Here is a 19236-nt window from a genome sequence, read left to right as displayed (position 1 = left end):
TCTAAGCCCCTAAAACCTACTAGAAGCCAGAAAAGACATTTTTCTATGAAAGACATTTCATTTTGATTAAAATCTCAGTGATTAGAAATTTAAGTTAAACTTACCTACACCAAACAGCAAATGGATGCTCCTTTCATCAGATGGGGTAATTGTATTCATGCAGTATGAACAGTTGCAAACATAAAGTTGCTACACTGTTGAAGACAAACTCAAAATCTTAGGTATTAAGTCTGTATTCAGTTATCTTTTAAAACAATTTCAAGGCAATACTGAAAGTTTTTTGACAGAACCTAGCCTTAAAAGGGCAGGTGTAAATAATGAACTTTATGGCTGATTTAGCAGCTGAAGTTTAAGTGCCAAGTCAAAGTCATTAGTATTTGAATGCCATTTGGACTCCATGTCAGCCTCATGTGAAACAGTGGTCATGTCTAAAGGTCAGGCTCACACATGGCATACTTGCATGCCAGCCAAAATGACACAACAATGCGCCACAGTCACAGAGGCTGCCAGCATTGGTCAATATCAAATTGATGTTCATGACCATGGAATCAAATAATGGGCATTCTTTTCATTGACTTTCTGTTGTTTAAGCTAGCATTGGTGGTAAGTTCAGAAATTGGTGGTTGTTTCACTGGTGGTGTCTATTCTATGATGGCATTTTCTTGTTTATTAGGAGGAAGTTAGAAAAGTTTATGATGCCAGATGTAATGAAGGAATACATTTTTTTCAACAGTTTTTTAACAAGACCTACTAGTCAGGTACATTAGTTCTTATCCATTTGGGTGCCTCAGCTCTATGTCCATAAAAACAAGGCCAGTGAATAAATCTGAACACATATTCTGCTGTTCAGCTGACTTCACTTATCTTTTCTGTGAAGTGCAGGAAATATTTACAGGAGATAAAAACATAAAAGAATAAGAGTGGATGTCTTGCTAGTACACCAGTTACAAAAATAGCCTATCCAGCAATACACTGATTTTTGAACAAAGTATTGCATCATAATTAAACTATACTCCTGTTTCTTCACCCATTGAGCAGTTCATAGGCAGACCAGCTAAGTACCCACTTTATAACCCCAGTGGTATGCTGGCTCTCACTATACTGTCAGGTTGTGGTGGACTCCGGAAGCCGTAATGTAGGTTGCTAAACATATCAGTAGAGGGCGCAGTGGAGTGGGTTTCCTCATTGAAGGCAAGGTAAGGCAAGGCATGATTTTTTTTATTTGGCACATTTTGACAGGAAGGCAATTCAAAGTGCTTTAAAGAGATACAAAGAAAGGCCAGAACATCATATTAAAAGAAAACAAAAATCAATTAAAAAGGCAAAAATAACAAAACAAACAAAATACAATACAATACAATTCCATGTTTGCTTTTGACTCTTGGGATCAAAAGCAGACCTGTTCCAGATGACCTGAGTGGTCTTGATGGTTCTTACAGGATTATATTTTGGCCAAAATGGCTTGTTAAAAAGGCTGTTTATCTGAACCCAAAACCTGGTTTTGAGTAAATCCATTGGGGATGCTTCCAGGGACATCATGGGGTTCCCCTGGGAATATTGGACCCCTAAAGTTACGTCTTCAGCCCAAAAGGGAAAAAAGCCAATAAAAAAGGCTCTTATTGCCCTGCCAAAATAGCCTCCAAAAATGGTCATTTTCCAAACCTGAACCCCTGTTTTCAGAATACTCATGAAAGACTCCTAGGGACCTCACAGTGGCCCCCTTGAAGTATCAGAACCCGTGGGCTTTGTGTTTGGGATCTTTGACCCTACTGGTAAAAAAACTGTGAAAAAGGTCTTTTTTTCTAAAGGTTAGACCCTGAACCTTGTTTGGCGAAAACTGACAGGGGACACCTCGGGACCGTGCTGAGTCAACAAAACTATTCAAAAAAAACTTCAGATGACATATTTTTTGAGGGAATTTAACCCTAATCTGTTGGGGAAAAAACAAACAAACAAAAAATATAGAAGTTCACAGAACCATGTTCCTGGGGCAGCTTTGAATGGACTGGTTTCTTGACTGAATCATTTTACTTTTCATGTGTTGGTTGAGATGGCTTGGACTAAAGATGATGAATGATGACTGCAAACACTAAAAGGTCTTTACTCTTACTTTAAAGAACAGAAACCTAACAAGCCACCAACCAAAGGTGCAGTTAAATCTTAATTTCTTACTATTTCAAGACCCTGCTGGAAGTTCACAGATTAAAAAGTGAGTATTGTTACTTTTGAGGTAAAGTAAAAATAGGAACTTATCAAAGCTGTCACATATGCTCACAGTGACACAATGCATTCTTCTTCAGCTGCTTCAGATAATTTTAGTGCCACTAAAGGTTTAGATTTCTACAACAAACACAAACCTACCAAACCATGGTACGAATCTCTATCAAACTAACAGGCTGATAACGTCTCTGCAGAAACTGATGGAGACTGATGTCCATTTTGTTGAACTCCAGGGAGAATCGCCCCCAATTGTAAAAGACTCATTGCAGCAGATGATGTTATATTGCAGCTGAGGTCCTTTTCAAGATGGACATCTGAGGACAGTGTGAGATGTTAAAGGGATATAAGGTGAATGCAAAACTGTTGTGATGTATTAATTATTAACAGAGTTTATGTGTCACCTCTTCCTCTGCCTGCTCCTTGTTTGTCCATGTTTTCAGGACTTTTAAAGGCACAATTTCATTAGTGGCTCTTCTTCCAACATTGAACAATGTTCCTGTAGGAACCATTCCCCAGGAGAGCCCGAATCTCATACTTTGAGGATGATGATGAAATCAGGCCTGCAACGACGAGCTGTAACTCCAGGCTGTCAGTCATTTGGGAGTTTGGTGATGTGGGGTTGATATCACACCTGATTAAACATAAAATCTGTTATTTTCAAGTATGATCGCAGACAAAACAAAAAACTGACATGCAGGAATAAGAGTCAGCAGATTCATGAGGATATACTGCTTCTATTATCTACTTCACTATGATCAAACACTGTATGACATGCTTGAGGACTATTTTAAATGTAAATCTCAAGATAAAGCACAACACATGGATACAAATATTTCCTACAAACTTACTGACCTCTACTTTACAAATCTAAACATGTAATGGAAACAATTGAAAACGATCTAAAAAACAAAACAAAAAACAAAATAATAACCATGCCTGTATTAATCAAACTAAGGACTCAAAAAATAGATCTTTCCTTTCAATTATATTTCATTTTCAAATTCAAACATCATACAATTAAAAAGTGTTCACATGCATTTTGTCTACAAGACTAGAAATACAGATAAAAACTTACAGAATTTTACAGCTTTGAAAAATTGAAAATCAAATACAGGATTAAAAATGATTTTTAAACTATACTTAAACTGTAATGAAATGATGTGGTTTCTCTCTGGTGTGATCGGTCATCAGTGCATGTGGAGATATAATTGTTCATTTGGAGGTGGTCTAAGAGGCATTTGCCCACATTGGTCCAGTGGTGAGTATTCTTGTGTGGACCACCGACTCCAATAGACTCCTTGAGTAGTGTTAGTTTGCGTTCAATGGTAAAGGCTTTAGATCCAATCATTGGAGACCTTTGGTCAATGTGAGGTGTAAATGCACACAGCTGAAGCTTGTCAGTTATAAACCAAACACATAAAAATATAAATAGATAAATGAATAAAATGATAACGTTAAAAAAAAAACAACAACAACATGTTAATACAAGTTACAAACAGAAGATTAAACATTGTGTGTGAGCACCTGCTTTCTCTAAAACACATTTTTTGATTAATTTAAGTGGATCTTTTTCTTATTTGTTTATATTTACCCTTTGTAGAACAAAGCCAATGCAGCTTATGAACATAATTCAATATTGTTCGAGGTTGCTTTGCTGCCAGTTTCTGTGCTGATCTGTCATGTTTTATTAGTTGGTTGGGCTGCTTATTAGATGTCTGCTTGTTCATAAAATACAACTTAAACCGATAAAAAACTTTATAAAGTTGGATTTTTAGCAACTTAACCTTGATCCTTTTTGTTTTACTGTTTTAGAGTGCTTAATGATTTAAAACCTATCAAATATTTAATTAAAAAATAAACCCATTCCATGGCAAAAACAAATCACAAGGATCTAAGTCTATTTTTTGCAGTAAAGTGGTTCTGTCTAATGTAAAGAGATAAATTTGATTACTTACAGTTTGTTGTATGGCCTTTGTGAGTTTTTGTCGTCATCTAGTGTTGAAGAAGTGTATAGGTCACTACATTTTGTCCCTTGTGATTGGTGGAAACACCGGTGTCTTTCAAAACCCGCCTCCTGATTGGTGGGTTCACTCGCGAGACGATTCGCCGTCTGTCTTGCAGATGGAGGAGCCGGACAGTGGGTGCTACTGCTAGCCGACACTCGCTTTATTTTTAAATGAAAGTATTTAAGTAATTCGATTCAGGAGGGTTTCTGTTAAGCTTCTGTTTTATCCTGATGAGTTTTCCGTGAATTTTGAAGCCTATTTAATGCGCGTGTTTTGTACAGTATTTATTTTGCAATAAGTAGCCCTGCTAGCATCTTTGTTGGAAGTTTAGGCCTATAGTGCTCACCGCTTGTCGATTTTAACAATAGCCGCCGATACACTCCCCTTCTCTGCTTGTTTTGATCCATTCAAAGGATTGCGTTCAACAAAGCAAGTGAAGAACATGAGAGATAAACAGAGCTGGGTACCTTTCGCAAACTAGGACATTTGTTATGCAGACGGAGTTTTAATTTGGCTGGAACTGGAGACATTTTGAGAGCTGCATCACAGAAAAGATCACAAAGGAATATGTCCAACGGCGCAGCAGGAAGCGGGGCTCTGGCTTGGATGGTGAGTTACTCTGAGAATTTACCTGGAAATTTTAAGTTTATAAGCCGAAATAAAAAAAAAATGAAATACATTATGTCAACAATAGATGGTCCGCCCGCTTGCTTTCAGCGTTAGCTAGCATTTAAATCCCTCAGCATGTCCACAGTGTGCGTGAACGTTAGCAGAACACCGGGCAGCTGCTCTCTCCATTTAAATACTCCCCGGGTTAAATCGGCGTTTCCCCGGTGCAGGAACAGATATAAGAGAGATTTAGACATAGAAGACAAGAAATTCAGGGTTAGTAAAGCATTTTGACTCAGGAGGAGGGCAGCGTTTATGGTTTTCATTATCACACTGAGGGCGAAAAACTTGGTGCAACTATTAGTTGTTCCTTTATAATAAATAAGTCAGAACGTAACGGAAGCCTACAGCCTTGAACTCCGTTACATGCATACGGGACTGCATTGGGTTTTTCCTGTGTAATTACAATGGTTGTAGTTAATCGTAGTCGTCTCGTTTAGCATTAAACCATAACACTGTTTTGTATAATATTGATAATCAGTGTGAAACGTGCAGCCTAATCCACACAGACACTACTACGTGTTTACACTTAACAAAGCCACAGAAGGTGTGTACTTCCTCCTGTGAGTAGTTTTCACTTTAAATAAGAAGTTGTTCAAAGAGCACAAAGTTTAGAGTAACAGTAAAGGTAAACGTCGTTATATCATAATTTTGCTGAGGTAAAGCACTGAAATACTTGCATTGATGTATGAGCACAGAGAATCATACTATGTACATTGTTATATTTATTTAGAAATCATTATTTACATGTTGAGAATCACACGCTGCAGATTTTTTAGCTCCAAAAAATAGGGACAACAACAACAGAATACAAAGTGAACTAACAATCCACCATTAAAATGACCTAATGTGCAAGTACAGCAACACCATTAAAAAAAACACACACACCCACAGCTACAGGAACATTTTTTTAATAATTCAATTTTGGAAAAGAAAATACTATCCATCAGCTGACTCTAGAGTGCAAAAATTCCCAACAGGAGCTGTAAATCATAGCAATGCAAGGAGGACACAGCTGCTCCTCCATGCATCAAACATGGTGCAAGTCCATTGAACTCAGGTTGAACCTGCTGCATGAATAACACTCTTATTCTTCAGAACATCGTAATTAAAGTGGATGAAACCGTCCTAGACTCTCATGTTAAGTGTTTCCAGAAAATGCCACTTAAAAAGTGTTCTATCACCCACTTCACTTGTATTTGTCACATCTTAATTCATGCACAATGAGTTGTGAACTATGGGTCAGTTGCACAAATTTAAAACATTTTTTTAAGGGGAGAAAGTTTAAAGTTCACAGTCTTGCAAACACTAAACAACACAAGACCCTCTTATTTGCTATATTCACCCTGTAGTCCTGCTCCTTTTGACTATCTGTCACCAGAATCACAAAGCCACAGAGAGGGCAAGGGTGTTCACCCTGTGGTGTTGAGCTCAGATAATCTCCTGTCAGCAGCATCGTTCAGATGGGTCATTTCTCTGAAGGTCTCAGTGGTTTTAAGAGAGCTATGAGTTTATTAATAACAAAAGCAACTCTGCCTAACAGGAGGCGGCGAACGGGAGAGGTGACACCGGCAAGATGGAAGGGACCAAGAAAGACAAGGCCAGCTCCAAGCTGTCTGTGGAGCGAGTTTACCAGAAGAAGACGCAGCTCGAGCACATTCTTCTTCGTCCTGATACGTACATCGGCAGTGTTGAGCCCATCACCCAGGTGAGTCCAGAGGAAACGGCTTTACAGGTTTGATTTCACGCTCTGCTTCCACAGAGGGTAAACACAGCTATATGCTGGCATGAGAAGTTGCTCAGGCAGTGTGCTTTCTTAAAAGCTGAGTCAATTATTAGAAACTATTTTCACATCCAACTTTTTTTGGAATAACTCATAAAACTTGGAGGGGAGGGTTGATGTTTTAATTTTAGATGAGGAGTACAATGGTTAGCATTCTAGCAGAGATGACTGGAAACAGAAGAGAACAGCGATGTAGGTTTTCTCTTCCTCACATTATAACACTAACAGTTGTTGAAAATGTAAAGATCACTTTTAAACAAAGTCCTCCTTTCTTCCTAAGACAAAAGGCAAAACTAGAAATGCCTGAGAGAAGACGGCTGTAGGGATTTGCCAGCGTTACAGCTTTGAAGTATAACAGCCCTGAAATGATGCATGAACAGTGTTAATACACAGTTTAACTGTTCTCCAACCATACTAATAAACCAGAATATATCTCAAGCGTCATATTACTTGTTTCTTCAGCTTTTAGCTTTCTACACTGCTCCATATAAATCTAAAAATCTTTGCTTGGAATGAGAATTGTTCAATAAAACCTAAAACCAGCTAAACACATTGCAGTATCAGCATTTTAAACAGAGTACACCTGCATCTCACATTAACGTAGTGGATGTTTGTTTTGAAAGTGGGCCATGTGCCAGGGGGTGTGGCTCATCAGGGAAAGATGTATCATAACTGATAAGAACCGAGCTGCATGCAGATATTTCAAATGTCTTCGTTTTGACACACACATTACCTCCAACAACACAAGAGCAAAAGGCTCTGAAATGCAGAAGTAATGTAGACTCTGGGGACATTTGTTTCAAAAATAATGCATTGGTTGCTGAGGTTTGCTACTGACAGGTTATTGGTTATTTTTCATATAAGCTCTTGTCTATTTTTACCAAAGGCACATTTTACAGCTTTACAAAGTGAAAGTTTTGCACACCAGAAGACAAACTGACTTTCTCCGGCGGTCAGATTTATTTTTCCTTTAGTGGTGAACAAGTCATGATAAAAGAAAGATCCTGGTTTTCCTTCATTATGCTATCTGATTTCTGTCTTTGGGACCACAGTTTGTTAAAATGTCATGATGTTTGTCTGAACTAAAGTTTTTATAACAGCACCGCTCAGCAGTGTGCTGTAGTAAACAAACCCTCATGCAATATGTAACTTGTGTTCTCACATTCCCAAACACAATGTGGGCACTACTGCTGTATCTGCTGAGACTGTCCGGACACTTGTAAACAAAGAAGTTATTCAAGACAATAACCCACAAAAGCAGAAGAATGAAGTTAGCTGAAGACACTGTCCTGCCAACAACAAAATGTTAGACTTTTTATTAGATTATATAAAACTTTCAATTTTCCATCCCTGCTTTGTTATTGTGCATATTTTGATATTCATTAATGTCTCTTTAAAAAAAAGAAACTATGAACTGAAATGCATCTGTGATTTCCATGAACCCAAAGTTTAATAAAGAATATGTGCTGTTACATGATAAAAAAAATCAAAGTGAAATAATTTCTTTTAAAAGAATGATGAAAATAGTTTTCTTTTAAAATTTGAAGCTTGCTTAAAAAATAAGTCTTAATTACTAACATTATGTGATAGTTAAACAAAGTTTTCAAACCCATTTTCACAAGTTGTAAAAAACACCATAACGTTCTTTGAATTTGTATTCACACCTGTAAATAAGATAAAAAGATGACTCTGTTTAATCATCCTACTTATTTGTTTTGACATTTTCTGTTTAACTCTAACTTTCATTTATTTGCATCTTTCATTCCATTTCTTAGCAAATGTGGGTTTTTGATGAAGACATTGGGATGAACCAGAGGGAGATCACCTACGTCCCTGGACTCTACAAAATCTTTGATGAAATTCTTGGTGAGTGAAACACTCATTTTTCCTAAATCTGCTGAGTTGAAGGTCCATCTGTCAGGAGAAATGGTTTCCTATGGAGCCGGGATATTGAATCCTTATTTCCGCTGTATGAATGTCACTGAATCACAGCCTGCTGTTGGCACTGCTCAGCAGCATTGATCCACAGCTCTAAGTGGAGATTAGTTTCCTTCTGTGAGTCTGTCTTTGTGTGCTCTGTTTGACGCCTCAATAGAGACATTTGTTGGGGGAGAAATGGAAGGAATATTATTGGTGTTTCGACTCTTTTTGTCAACAAATGGAATCATCAGAGAATGCACCCTGACTCTCATTCTGTCGGTGGAGTTTTCATTTATTTATTTAGCTCCATAGATACACACTGAGCAACAATGCACGAGCAACAACATTATAGGCTGCAAACTTTGCAAACTAAGATTCAAATAACGCCCAAGGGTTCATTCAGTTTCATGAGTGGGGAGAAATATCCACAGAAGTCTCCTTCTTTCCAAAATAAATATGGCCAGTTAGTGGATAAGATGATAAAAGGTGTTAGCAATGTAGTTTCTACATTAATGTGAAATGGCAAAGCCTAAATGATGAGTCATTAAGTCTAAATTATGACATTAAAAGTCACAATTAAAAGACGCATTACTTATACATTTGGTGCAGAAATGATGATACTGCCTAGGTACCTCTAACAGTGGTAGTTGCTGATTGTGAAGCTGCGACAATGATGCAAAAAGTACAAAACAGTTGTGTCTTGTCACCCTTACCTTACTCAGTAACACCATCCTTTGCTTTCAACCTACTAACTCATAATTTAAACTTCTTTTAGTCTCTAAATTGGGGAAAGTCTCCCTTTTTTAACCTGGATAAAACTGACTTCAGTGAAAGGGAGCTTTTGCACAGCGGCTGTCAAAAAAGCTTGACAAACACATCAAGCACCTCAAATCTTAAGGATTAGAGACTCACTTATACCTACAGTTAATCACTCATGGTTTGGGGTGAAAATAAGAGTTCTTTGACACTAATCGAAGAATACTTATATCAAGATCCATAAAATACATCCCAGGTATAAGATATTGATAACAGTGACACTACAGGAATACCCTCCAAAGAGTATTCCTGTAGTGTCACTACTGGCTTTTAATCTAAACATCTGTTTGGGACTGCTTGATGGTCAGTATCACCACCGACACAAACCACACAGGCTATGTTAAGCTTTGATCTTCTCTGTGTTGTTTTCTTGTTAATGAAGATACAGTTTTTGATGAGAATGATGATGTTTCCTGGCAATGATACATGAAAACCCAGATGTATAGAAGAAGAAGTCACAGATCATGGATGCTTTTTTAACAGATCTGATGATCAAACATCAGTCGACAGAAGTTATTCCAGTGTGTTTCATCTCTTTCTTCTCTTTCCAGTTTTCATCTCCCTCCCCTTTTTCACTGTTCAGAGTAGTTTTCACCCTTAGATGTAAATGAAGTTCCTGATTTTAATGTAAATAAGGTTATTTTCTAGAGGTACAACCCCAAAACCAGTTCTGTATAGGTACAGGAAATGGCTTTGAGGAGGGTGATTGATATGTAAATTTTGGGTGGGTGATTACAGAAACATCACATACCACTTCACTCTCTCTCCTGTGTGTCATATGAATGTATGGGACATTTATAAGACCAAGAAATTCTACATGTAAATATTTTATGGTCTCATTTTTAGGGAAACTTGGAGAGAAAGACAGCAGCAACTTAGACAGCTGTAAGAAACTTGATGTAAAACAGGCGTTACCGTTTCTTACAGTTAACTGTTAAAACGTTATATCTTATATTTCACTTGTTTTCATTGCTTAAAAATTTCCATCTGTGAATAAAACATTTTAAACAGGGTGAAGCCCCGTGTTTCATATTTGAGAGCGAGCATGCTCAGTCAGCGATCCTCCACTACATAAAGGTTAATAAAGCTGTTTAACAGTCTACCTGTTGGTTTAAATGAGTCAGTAAAAAGTGAGAGCGATGCTCAGGCTCATTCATCAGCTTGTAAAGTGCGCTGCTGTAATCAGGTTTTAAATGATGCTGCTTATTGCAGTCATCTCAGCCTGTGTGTTATAAAGGTGTCTGATTAATGGCATCAGTTGATTGTGTGGATATTGCTGTGGTGTGTTTGTAATTAGAGACAGGCTATGAGCAGGTATTCAGGACAGATTCACCCCCAAGTTGTTGCTGTTGTCCAGGCAACAACTAACGTTTTACAGATTCAGCTCACCAACGGTTTAATCTGACATCAGCATGTCTCACTGTTTGGAGGGATCTCTAAAGCTAGATAGGTTAAACACATAAACTGTATAAAACATGGACGTAGTCTCGCCGACGTCACTCGTCTGTTTCTGAAACAGAAAATGAAGCACATCAGCTATAGCGGCCATATTGGTGGTGGCAAGGGCTTCGCCTACAGCCATAGGGCGCCAGCCGTCACGTGACCCTTAGCGGTGCCTCTTATTGGGGGAGCTCATGATCTTAATATCCTCTGAACTGCCGAGTTAGAAAAAAATTCACCCCCGTACAGTGGGTACTGGTAGTAAAATTAGCGACTCAGACAGGAGACGTTTTTTGAACCAGGCTGTAAAGAGGTTAATTTCTGCTTTGAAAATGGCTTTTTTTGGCTTGGTGTGTATGTGACTGCCGGTACTTCTGGAGCCAGCCTCAAGCAAACACTCAAGAAACAGCAGATTTTAGCACTTCCGCATTTTCTCATATTCTTAGCCCGGAGGTTGCTGCTTGGTTAAACACTTTTCTCATTTTTATACCTCGTTGTAAAGATAAACTAATTTAACATAATTTTAATTTATTTTACTTTACTTAAAAAAATCCAAATAAAAAAAACTATCCTTCATAGGAATTATAAATGAGGGGCGATATGCCATAAAGTCACAGGTGACATGTTTTCTAACATATTTGAAACAAAACAATCAAGCCTTTTTGTGATGGTGGTACGCCATGATGGGTATCGAATAAGGTACTTTTATAAGTTTCAACCCAATCCTGCCTGTAATACCAATTCACATAAAATCATGCTGTACCATGTTTCGGTACCTAAACGCATCCTTGTGACTGTAAGGGAGTGGGAAAGTAGGCGATTTTCCATGCTGGACATGAACACAACATTGCAAGTTTTTATATACAGAAACAAAGCTGTTAAATTGAAAAACTCTAGATTTTATTATTGAACAAATTAATAAATAGTACCACATAAACACATGTTCAAGTACTGAGAAATGGTACCGTTGAGTACTGATACCAATTGACAGGTACCAGGCAACTGTACCATATCACTTCAAACGTGAAAGGTATCCAGTCCTCAGTGGTAAGTGAGGACTGTATGACATATCATCTTTATAATTTTAGTAGTCGTAAGCAGCGCTGTAGTGATTAGTTGACATAATTGATTATTTTGAGTGTAAAAATCCATTGATGCAGGATTTTGATAATTGACACGTATTATTGTTTTTCTTGCTGTTGTCATATGTTAAAATCAAATACTAGGCAGTAAATGCTGATCCTTCACTTCAGTTCACTGCCTGAGGTGCTGTGTTATTGAATAATTTTATTAAAAGATGGCTAAGATCATACATGAGGAATACTGATGAGAAAATATCTTCACGGCCCTCATGGAGGCTCTGCATCTGCGATTTGGACCACTCACGGTGCCTGATAACGTGATTTAGAAAAATAAAAAGATCACTCTTTTTCTTCACTCACTCTTGTCCACAGTTTTTCAGGATTTGAGTCACTAACTAGTGTCAAAACTCCTGTAACTTTTTTCACTAGAGCACAATGTTGGCAAACTTCTGCTTGTCTAACAGTTTATTCTCCTTTCTTTTCATTCGCAGTCAACGCAGCAGACAACAAGCAACGAGACAAGAACATGACAGCCATCAAGATCACCATCGATCCGTGAGTACAGGGTTTCACTGTGGAGGGTTGTGAGTTTTATGCGCATGTTCAGCTTTTCAGCAAAAAAAAGGTCATTACATCCTCATTCATTCTGCTTTCTCAAGAAGGAAAATGGTTGTTTTTGCAGGGTGTTTTTACTTATCAGTAACTTGTAACGATGAAGTCTCTGCCTGGATTTCTCTTGCTGCTTCCTTTGTGCTGTATATATATAACCAGGGTTTTGTGAATACCTGCAGTCGATGGAGGACATATGAGACGTGAATCCAAGCAGAACAGGAAAATAATGAGCCTGTGCTGAAATGCTTTGAGCCCCTCTTTATATGCGGTACACCTCCAGCCTGCCAGCTGCATCCACATCAGACTACTTAAACAGCAGCGTGTCCTTCAGCCGAGCTGCTGCTGTCTCTGCAGTAACGACCGCTGCTGTATAAATGACACCATTAGCTCTGCTGCACTCAGGTCTCTGATGCTAATGTGCTGTTAGAGAGATGTTAATGCTCCTCTCTGTGGCTCCCTCGCTCTGTTTGTGGGTGAGCTTATTAAACACTGGTGTAATAACTTTGAGTCACCACAAACAGGCTGCATCAGATTATATCAGCCGCAAAGGCACAGGGTGACGGCAAAGGTTTCAATGTCTCCCTGCTGGATGTGGCCATGACTAAACACTATTTTTAGGTTGTCCGTCAGCAATAATGCACAAAATATGTACTTCTAATTTGACGTAATCTGTGTAAGCGGCTGTGAAAATCTTCTTCTGGTGGATTTTTTTATGAGAGGTCTTCTTGTTTCTGTATCAACCAAGCATCCTCAGGTTTTAAGTGTATGCAGGTTAAAATGTGTGAGGAGCAGAAGCAGGCAGAACACAGCCGAGCCACCATAATGGATCTCTCCTCAAAATCTCATCTCTGTCCTCTCTCTGCTTCCATCAGTGAGTCAAACACCATTTCTATCTGGAACAACGGCAAAGGTATACCTGTGGTGGAGCACAAGGATGAGAAGATGTACGTCCCAGCTCTCATTTTTGGCCACCTTCTCACCTCCAGTAACTACGACGACAATGAGAAAAAGGTCACAGGTGAGAGAAGACTCAACTGGACTGGCCATTTCAGTCTTCTGTGCTAATCTTTCCAGATTTTTTCTCCTTGGCTGTACATATTTTTTCTCCTTAGACACACTGAATGGTAACAATGATATGATTATAAAAAAAAAAAAATTTTCACCGTGTTTTCTGTCAAAGCTGAAAAACATGGCTCACAGTTAATGTTTTTCAGATGTACCCAGTAATATCCATGGCTCATCTGAAAAACACTGTATTATAAAAATGATTTGCAAATTGCAGATATGACACTACTATGTGAAAAAAAATCTATTCCCAAATCTGGGAACTTGAATTTGTAGCAGATTTTCTTCTCCACTCAGTTTTGACTGGACAATATGACATATAAAAAAACCTTATACTGCATCCAGGAAAAACCAGGATGCTGATTATTGATCCTTTGACTGTTTGGCTTCAGGTGGAAGGAACGGGTACGGTGCTAAACTCTGCAACATCTTCAGTACCAAGTTCACAGTGGAAACTGCCTGTAAGGAATACAGACACAGCTTCAAACAGGTGAGGACATTCTCTGGAAAGCTTTGTATGTAGTTTAAATCTAGGTTGCACCAAAAAATATAACATTCATGGTAAAATGTTTGTGATCAGTCAAAACATTTATGGGCTTCAGTGAAGTTTGAAATTAATCGGTTATACGGATACTTTAAGACCTAGGGTGCTTTTTTTTTGCAACAAAACTTGTGAAAAAGGGTTGTATCAAGTCTGAGACTCCTGTTAAAGGCTAGAGTTCATTTCCAACAGTACTGAGGATAGTGTGATAAAACCACAATAAAAATTCTTTGAAGATGTATTGATATAGAAGTTTAATGCATTCACTTGAGGAAAAGATATTGTCTTTTTTCTTACATTTAAAGAGATAATTTTCTCAGAATTATAAGAAAAGCTTTGAAGAAAATAAAACTTTGCTCTGTTTTTCTGAATTGATGGGATACTTCATTTGCACGGTAGCTTTTCTTTCATTCAAGAAGTATTTTGTAACTTGTCATCTTAATAACAAAGTAGCCTGTATAAAGGTATCGTCTGGTATACTTAAAGGATCTCAGCTCAGCTCAGCTGATCCCAAACAAACACTGTAGCATTACACCTGAAAACCTCAAAGCTCTAATGTTAAAAACAAATTTAACACACTTATACCAGTACCAAACAGTATTGATGCCCAGTTACTTGAAGACACAGGGAAACGCACGGATCAAAATAATACCAAAAATGAACTTAATAGCAGGGGCGTGATTGCTTCCTCTTGTGGCCCCAAGAACAATCCCGTCATCATTTTGAGGCACTAGTTTCTCCTTAATGTATAAAAACAACAAACTTTTATTTTCTTACCAAAACGTTTCTTATAAATCTGGGACAATTTTCGTTTAAACTAACTCACTAATGGAGTACATTTCTGAATTTTTTCAGGTTGTCTTAGGTGTTGTTTGATGACAGTATTGATTAAAGACTGACTAAAATTGTTAGGATTTAAATTTTGTGTTATTAACTTTCAACCAAACATTACAACGCCAGAGCTTTCCTGTAAATGACCACTTTGCTATTGTTCTTTTTGGTAATGTCCCTCTCAGTGCTGTTCATGCATCAGGCTTTCTGTATCATCAGGTCAGGTAGAAGCTGCTAATCTGCTCTCAGTTAATGTTACCTTCAGAAGATAATATTTTTTTGCAGACTTTAAAGCTCTGATCTTGCTGTAGAAAGTTCCAGTTTAAAGTCTTTACTGCCTGTTGGTGAATAAAGTCATTGCTGTTTCGTAGGTTTGACATGTGGTCATGTCTGAGGTAAGACTGCGTGTTATCATCATTATGGCTGCACCTCCAGGGTTGTGTGTGCACGTTTGTCTAAACACTGGGTGTTTCAAAAACATGTCATTCTCAGGGTGGTCAGGTTTTATAACTAAGTGTAATTAAGATTATGTGAAAAAGATAACTGTTCAAATGAAAAAAGTCAAAGTGAATGTGACATTTTGTGTTTTTGTTCATCCTCAGACATGGCAGAACAACATGAGCAAAACTGCCGATCCGAAGATCAAGTTCTTTGACGGGGATGATTTCACCTCTGTGACCTTCCAGCCGGACCTGTCCAAATTTAAAATGGAGAAACTGGACAAAGATATTGTAGCGCTTCTCACTCGCAGAGCATATGATGTAGCCGGCTCCTGCAAGGGGGTCAAAGTCTCTTTGAATGGGAAAAAATTACCTGTAAGCTTTTATCTCCCACATTTACCACATTGTCACATTATCATGGTGTCATACAGGTGAACATTAATAACCCTCTGTGTCCTCTCTGTCCTGTTAGGTTACTGGCTTCCGCAGCTATGTGGATCTGTACGTGAAGGACAAACTTGATGAGACCGGTGTGGCCCTGAAGGTGGTGAACGAGACTGTGAATGATCGGTGGGAGGTTTGCCTCACCATGAGTGAGAAAGGATTCCAGCAGATCAGCTTTGTGAATAGCATTGCCACAACCAAGGTACATAAATATCAACAAGGAAAAACAAATGCTTGGATCCATGCTGTCAATCTCTTTCACTGTTTCCTGCTCTGTCTACCGTCCTTTCCCCTCAACCAAGGCAAAAATCTGGAAAATAGATAATGAGTGGTGGAGTAGCAGGAGTCTAAGGTCTGGTTGACTCTGATGTGTTTTGTGTTTAGATAAATAACTTGTGATATGTCTTTATGCAAAGTTCTTAATGATTGATCCATTGTTACCCTCTGGTCCATGCAAAATAACAGATTTGAAAGACAGCTATATAGAAATCAATGAGTATGCATAAAACCAAAACACAGTGTTAGCCAATATAGATCAAAAGGAAAATACTTCAAAAGTATTTGCCACTTTCTTTGATTTTTTAATTTGATTTTTATTTAATGAGGAAAAGGCTTGTTGAAATAAGAAATCTCTTTTCCAAGTGTGTCCTGGCTGAGAAAGGTAGCAGCACAGGGCAACTACAAATACCACAGTCAAAACAAGAAGTAACAACAACTACCTCCAGGATTTAAAAGAATTCAAAGGATTTGGACTTTGGCATCGGCAATGTTCTGCATCACCGAAGCTCTGTAATTATACATTTAATAATAATAAAATAATAATTAACTTTCTTTATATAGTATTGTTTTTTAAAAAAAAACAAAGTTAAAAATTATTTCACCAGAAAAATGCACCAAAATAAAGAAAGTAGAGAAAAACACTCAAAGCATGACAGAGCTCCAAGAAAACTCTGCTTTATGTTTTTACCTTTTAGTGAATTTTTTTGCCCCTTTTTACTTCTGTATATGGGTCATGCCCCTTAACTGCTTGGCTTTAACCAGAGAGCCGGCAGAAAATGCAGCTGGATTTGCGCAGTTGCTCTGACAATGATACAGGCGACACCGCACACAAGGGTTTTGGCAGAGTATTGCAGAGGGACTATTATTGATGAATGCATAAGTATGTCGTCATTACCAGGTCATGATTATTTACTTAGACTCAAAAGATTTTGGTGTTATCGCTCATAAAGAAGCATCAGTATCATCAGCTGGTCATAACCAACTAAAAACTCAACACAGGAGCTTTAAACAGCACCCAAGTACTGTGACAGTCATCAGACGAAAGGTGAATCAGCCCTACGAGCTTCTAACTCTGAGTGATGTGTGTTTATTTCAGGGTGGCAGACACATTGACTATGTGGTGGACCAGATTGTGGCCAAGCTTATTGAAGTGGTGAAGAAGAAGAACAAGGCTGGAGTGTCTGTCAAACCTTTCCAGGTACTTATTTTATAGGACATGTAGAAACACTGTTTGTGGGCTGGGGTGTTTTTGTTTTGAAAGAAAGTCTGATGAATCCTCCTTTCTCCTGTGCCTCAGGTGAAGAACCACATCTGGGTGTTTGTGAACGCTCTGATCGAGAACCCTTCCTTTGACTCCCAGACGAAGGAGAACATGACTCTACAGACAAAGAGCTTCGGGTCCAAGTGCCTTCTGTCAGACAAGTTTGTCAGAGCTGTAAGGACGCTTCACACTTTCATCTCCTCGCTCTGTTTGTGCTTTCGCTATTTTTGTAAAATAGCAGTGCAGCAGCCATGAAAGCATTTTGTGTCTTTGTCACCCGCAGGCAACCAACTGCGGGATCGTTGAGAGTATCCTCAACTGGGTGAAGTTCAAAGCTCAGACTCAGCTGAATAAGAAGTGCTCGTCTGTGAAGCACAGCAAGATCAAAGGCATCCCCAAGCTAGACGACGCCAATGATGCTGGTGTGTTCAGCTGCAGCTATTTATTAATGTGTGGTGCAAGGCTTCAGCCTGAAAGTCCAATACAGGGCAGCTTAAATTAACTCTGTAATGTTGGTGCAGAATAGAGAGAAGTTAAAAGAGCTGATAATCAGTTGCTGTGTGTTAATCAAAGGCATTACACGGCTCCTCAAGAGCTTAATTTACAAATTACTGACATCTCTTTAGTTCTAATACATGTGCTTTAGGCTTAATTAACACAAATGGGGCAGGAATTAGGAGTAATAGATACACCATAAAGTCTCTAGAAGTAGTTTTGGCCTTTATTTACCTCACGTTGAGAGTGAAACAGGCCTTTTTATCCAATCTTTAAAGTTAAAAGTGTGTATTTTAACATAATTTCGACAGCTTGTGGTTAGCCAAGACTCTTCCCGTATCAAAGGGGAAACCTTGTACTCTTGAAGTCTGTTTCCAGACACAAACTACTTGTGTGGTCAGCCCAGGTTCATTCAGAGTCACCTCGATATAACTGAACACTTTTCATGGTGCTGATTAAAGTATAGGCTATCTGTAATCATGTGAGTACTCTTTAGCTTATTGGTGTACATCTCTGGGAACACACTTGCCTTTAGGTACAAAAAAAATAAAAAAAACAGTTTTAGAAAAACTTAAAGTAGACTCCTTAAGCTAGTGGTCTTTAGTCTGCCTGGTATTATTGATTCTTACACCAAAGCTATCAGGCACTAAAGAGAAAGTAAGGGTTGGTGAAGCCTTGATTGGCTTGTTTTTTCTTGAGATCATGTCAGATAAGAATAAATAGAATAAGCTTTACAAAAACTAAGTTCAGGCATCAACAAATGCAAATAAATTAATCTAGGCACCCTCTCCTGGCTTTCAAAGTTTGTGTGACAGAAATTTTATGCTAACTTGCTGTTAACTTCCATCACAACCAGCTAAAGAAATCCCATGTATTTGTTTCCTAGGTGGCAAGCACTCTTCTGAATGCACACTGATCCTCACTGAAGGAGACTCAGCCAAGTCTCTGGCTGTTTCTGGACTGGGAGTCATTGGGCGCGATCGCTATGGAGTTTTCCCGCTAAGAGGAAAGATCCTGAATGTCCGAGAAGCAACACACAAACAGGTAGGAAGGCAGATAGTGGTGACATCTCTATTTCAGGATTATATAAGGATATGATTATGATTATGATACTGTTTAAAATTATAAAGGCAAAATAACAAGATAAAACTAACTAAAATCCTTGGAGAAGTTTCTGAGCTTGATGACTTTATACCTGATTGTCCTCTAAGAATGACTTGACACTAATCCTACTTTTCTTTGTGTCAATGTTTGGGAAGTTTTATCTGCATCATATGATAAGCAAATATTAGACATCAACAAAGCATTTCAAATATCAAACCTATAATGATT

General features: G+C 38.2%; 1 protein-coding gene across 2 annotated transcripts in view; it reads left to right on the top strand.

Annotated features, from left to right (window-relative positions):
* Window positions 1-4313: 4313 nt before the first annotated feature.
* top2b (DNA topoisomerase II beta) overlaps window positions 4314-19236 on the top strand; it is a 31220-nt gene continuing 16297 nt past the window's right edge. Inside the window, exons 1-12 of one of the 2 annotated variants that reach the window (XM_074686670.1) lie at window positions 4314-4835; window positions 6439-6603; window positions 8454-8544; window positions 12428-12491; window positions 13421-13566; window positions 14006-14103; window positions 15588-15800; window positions 15898-16071; window positions 17245-17346; window positions 17446-17583; window positions 17693-17831; window positions 18791-18948. In XM_074686670.1, coding sequence (XP_074542771.1) covers window positions 4794-4835; window positions 6439-6603; window positions 8454-8544; window positions 12428-12491; window positions 13421-13566; window positions 14006-14103; window positions 15588-15800; window positions 15898-16071; window positions 17245-17346; window positions 17446-17583; window positions 17693-17831; window positions 18791-18948 — 1530 coding nt within the window. In that variant the 5' untranslated portion in view covers window positions 4314-4793. Of the gene's footprint in view, window positions 4836-6438; window positions 6604-8453; window positions 8545-12427; window positions 12492-13420; window positions 13567-14005; window positions 14104-15356; window positions 15381-15587; window positions 15801-15897; window positions 16072-17244; window positions 17347-17445; window positions 17584-17692; window positions 17832-18790; window positions 18949-19236 lie in introns of those variants that run through there. The other variant, XM_074686671.1, reaches the window with a different exon arrangement.

Source organism: Halichoeres trimaculatus, unplaced genomic scaffold (genome assembly GCF_033239565.1).
Source record: "Halichoeres trimaculatus isolate MK-OKI-2021-1 unplaced genomic scaffold, fHalTri1.1 fHalTri1_scaffold_14, whole genome shotgun sequence".
Classification (NCBI taxonomy): Eukaryota; Metazoa; Chordata; class Actinopteri; order Labriformes; family Labridae; genus Halichoeres; species Halichoeres trimaculatus.
Note: the sequence above shows the minus strand (reverse complement) of the source record. Positions and strands in the feature narration are given on the sequence as shown.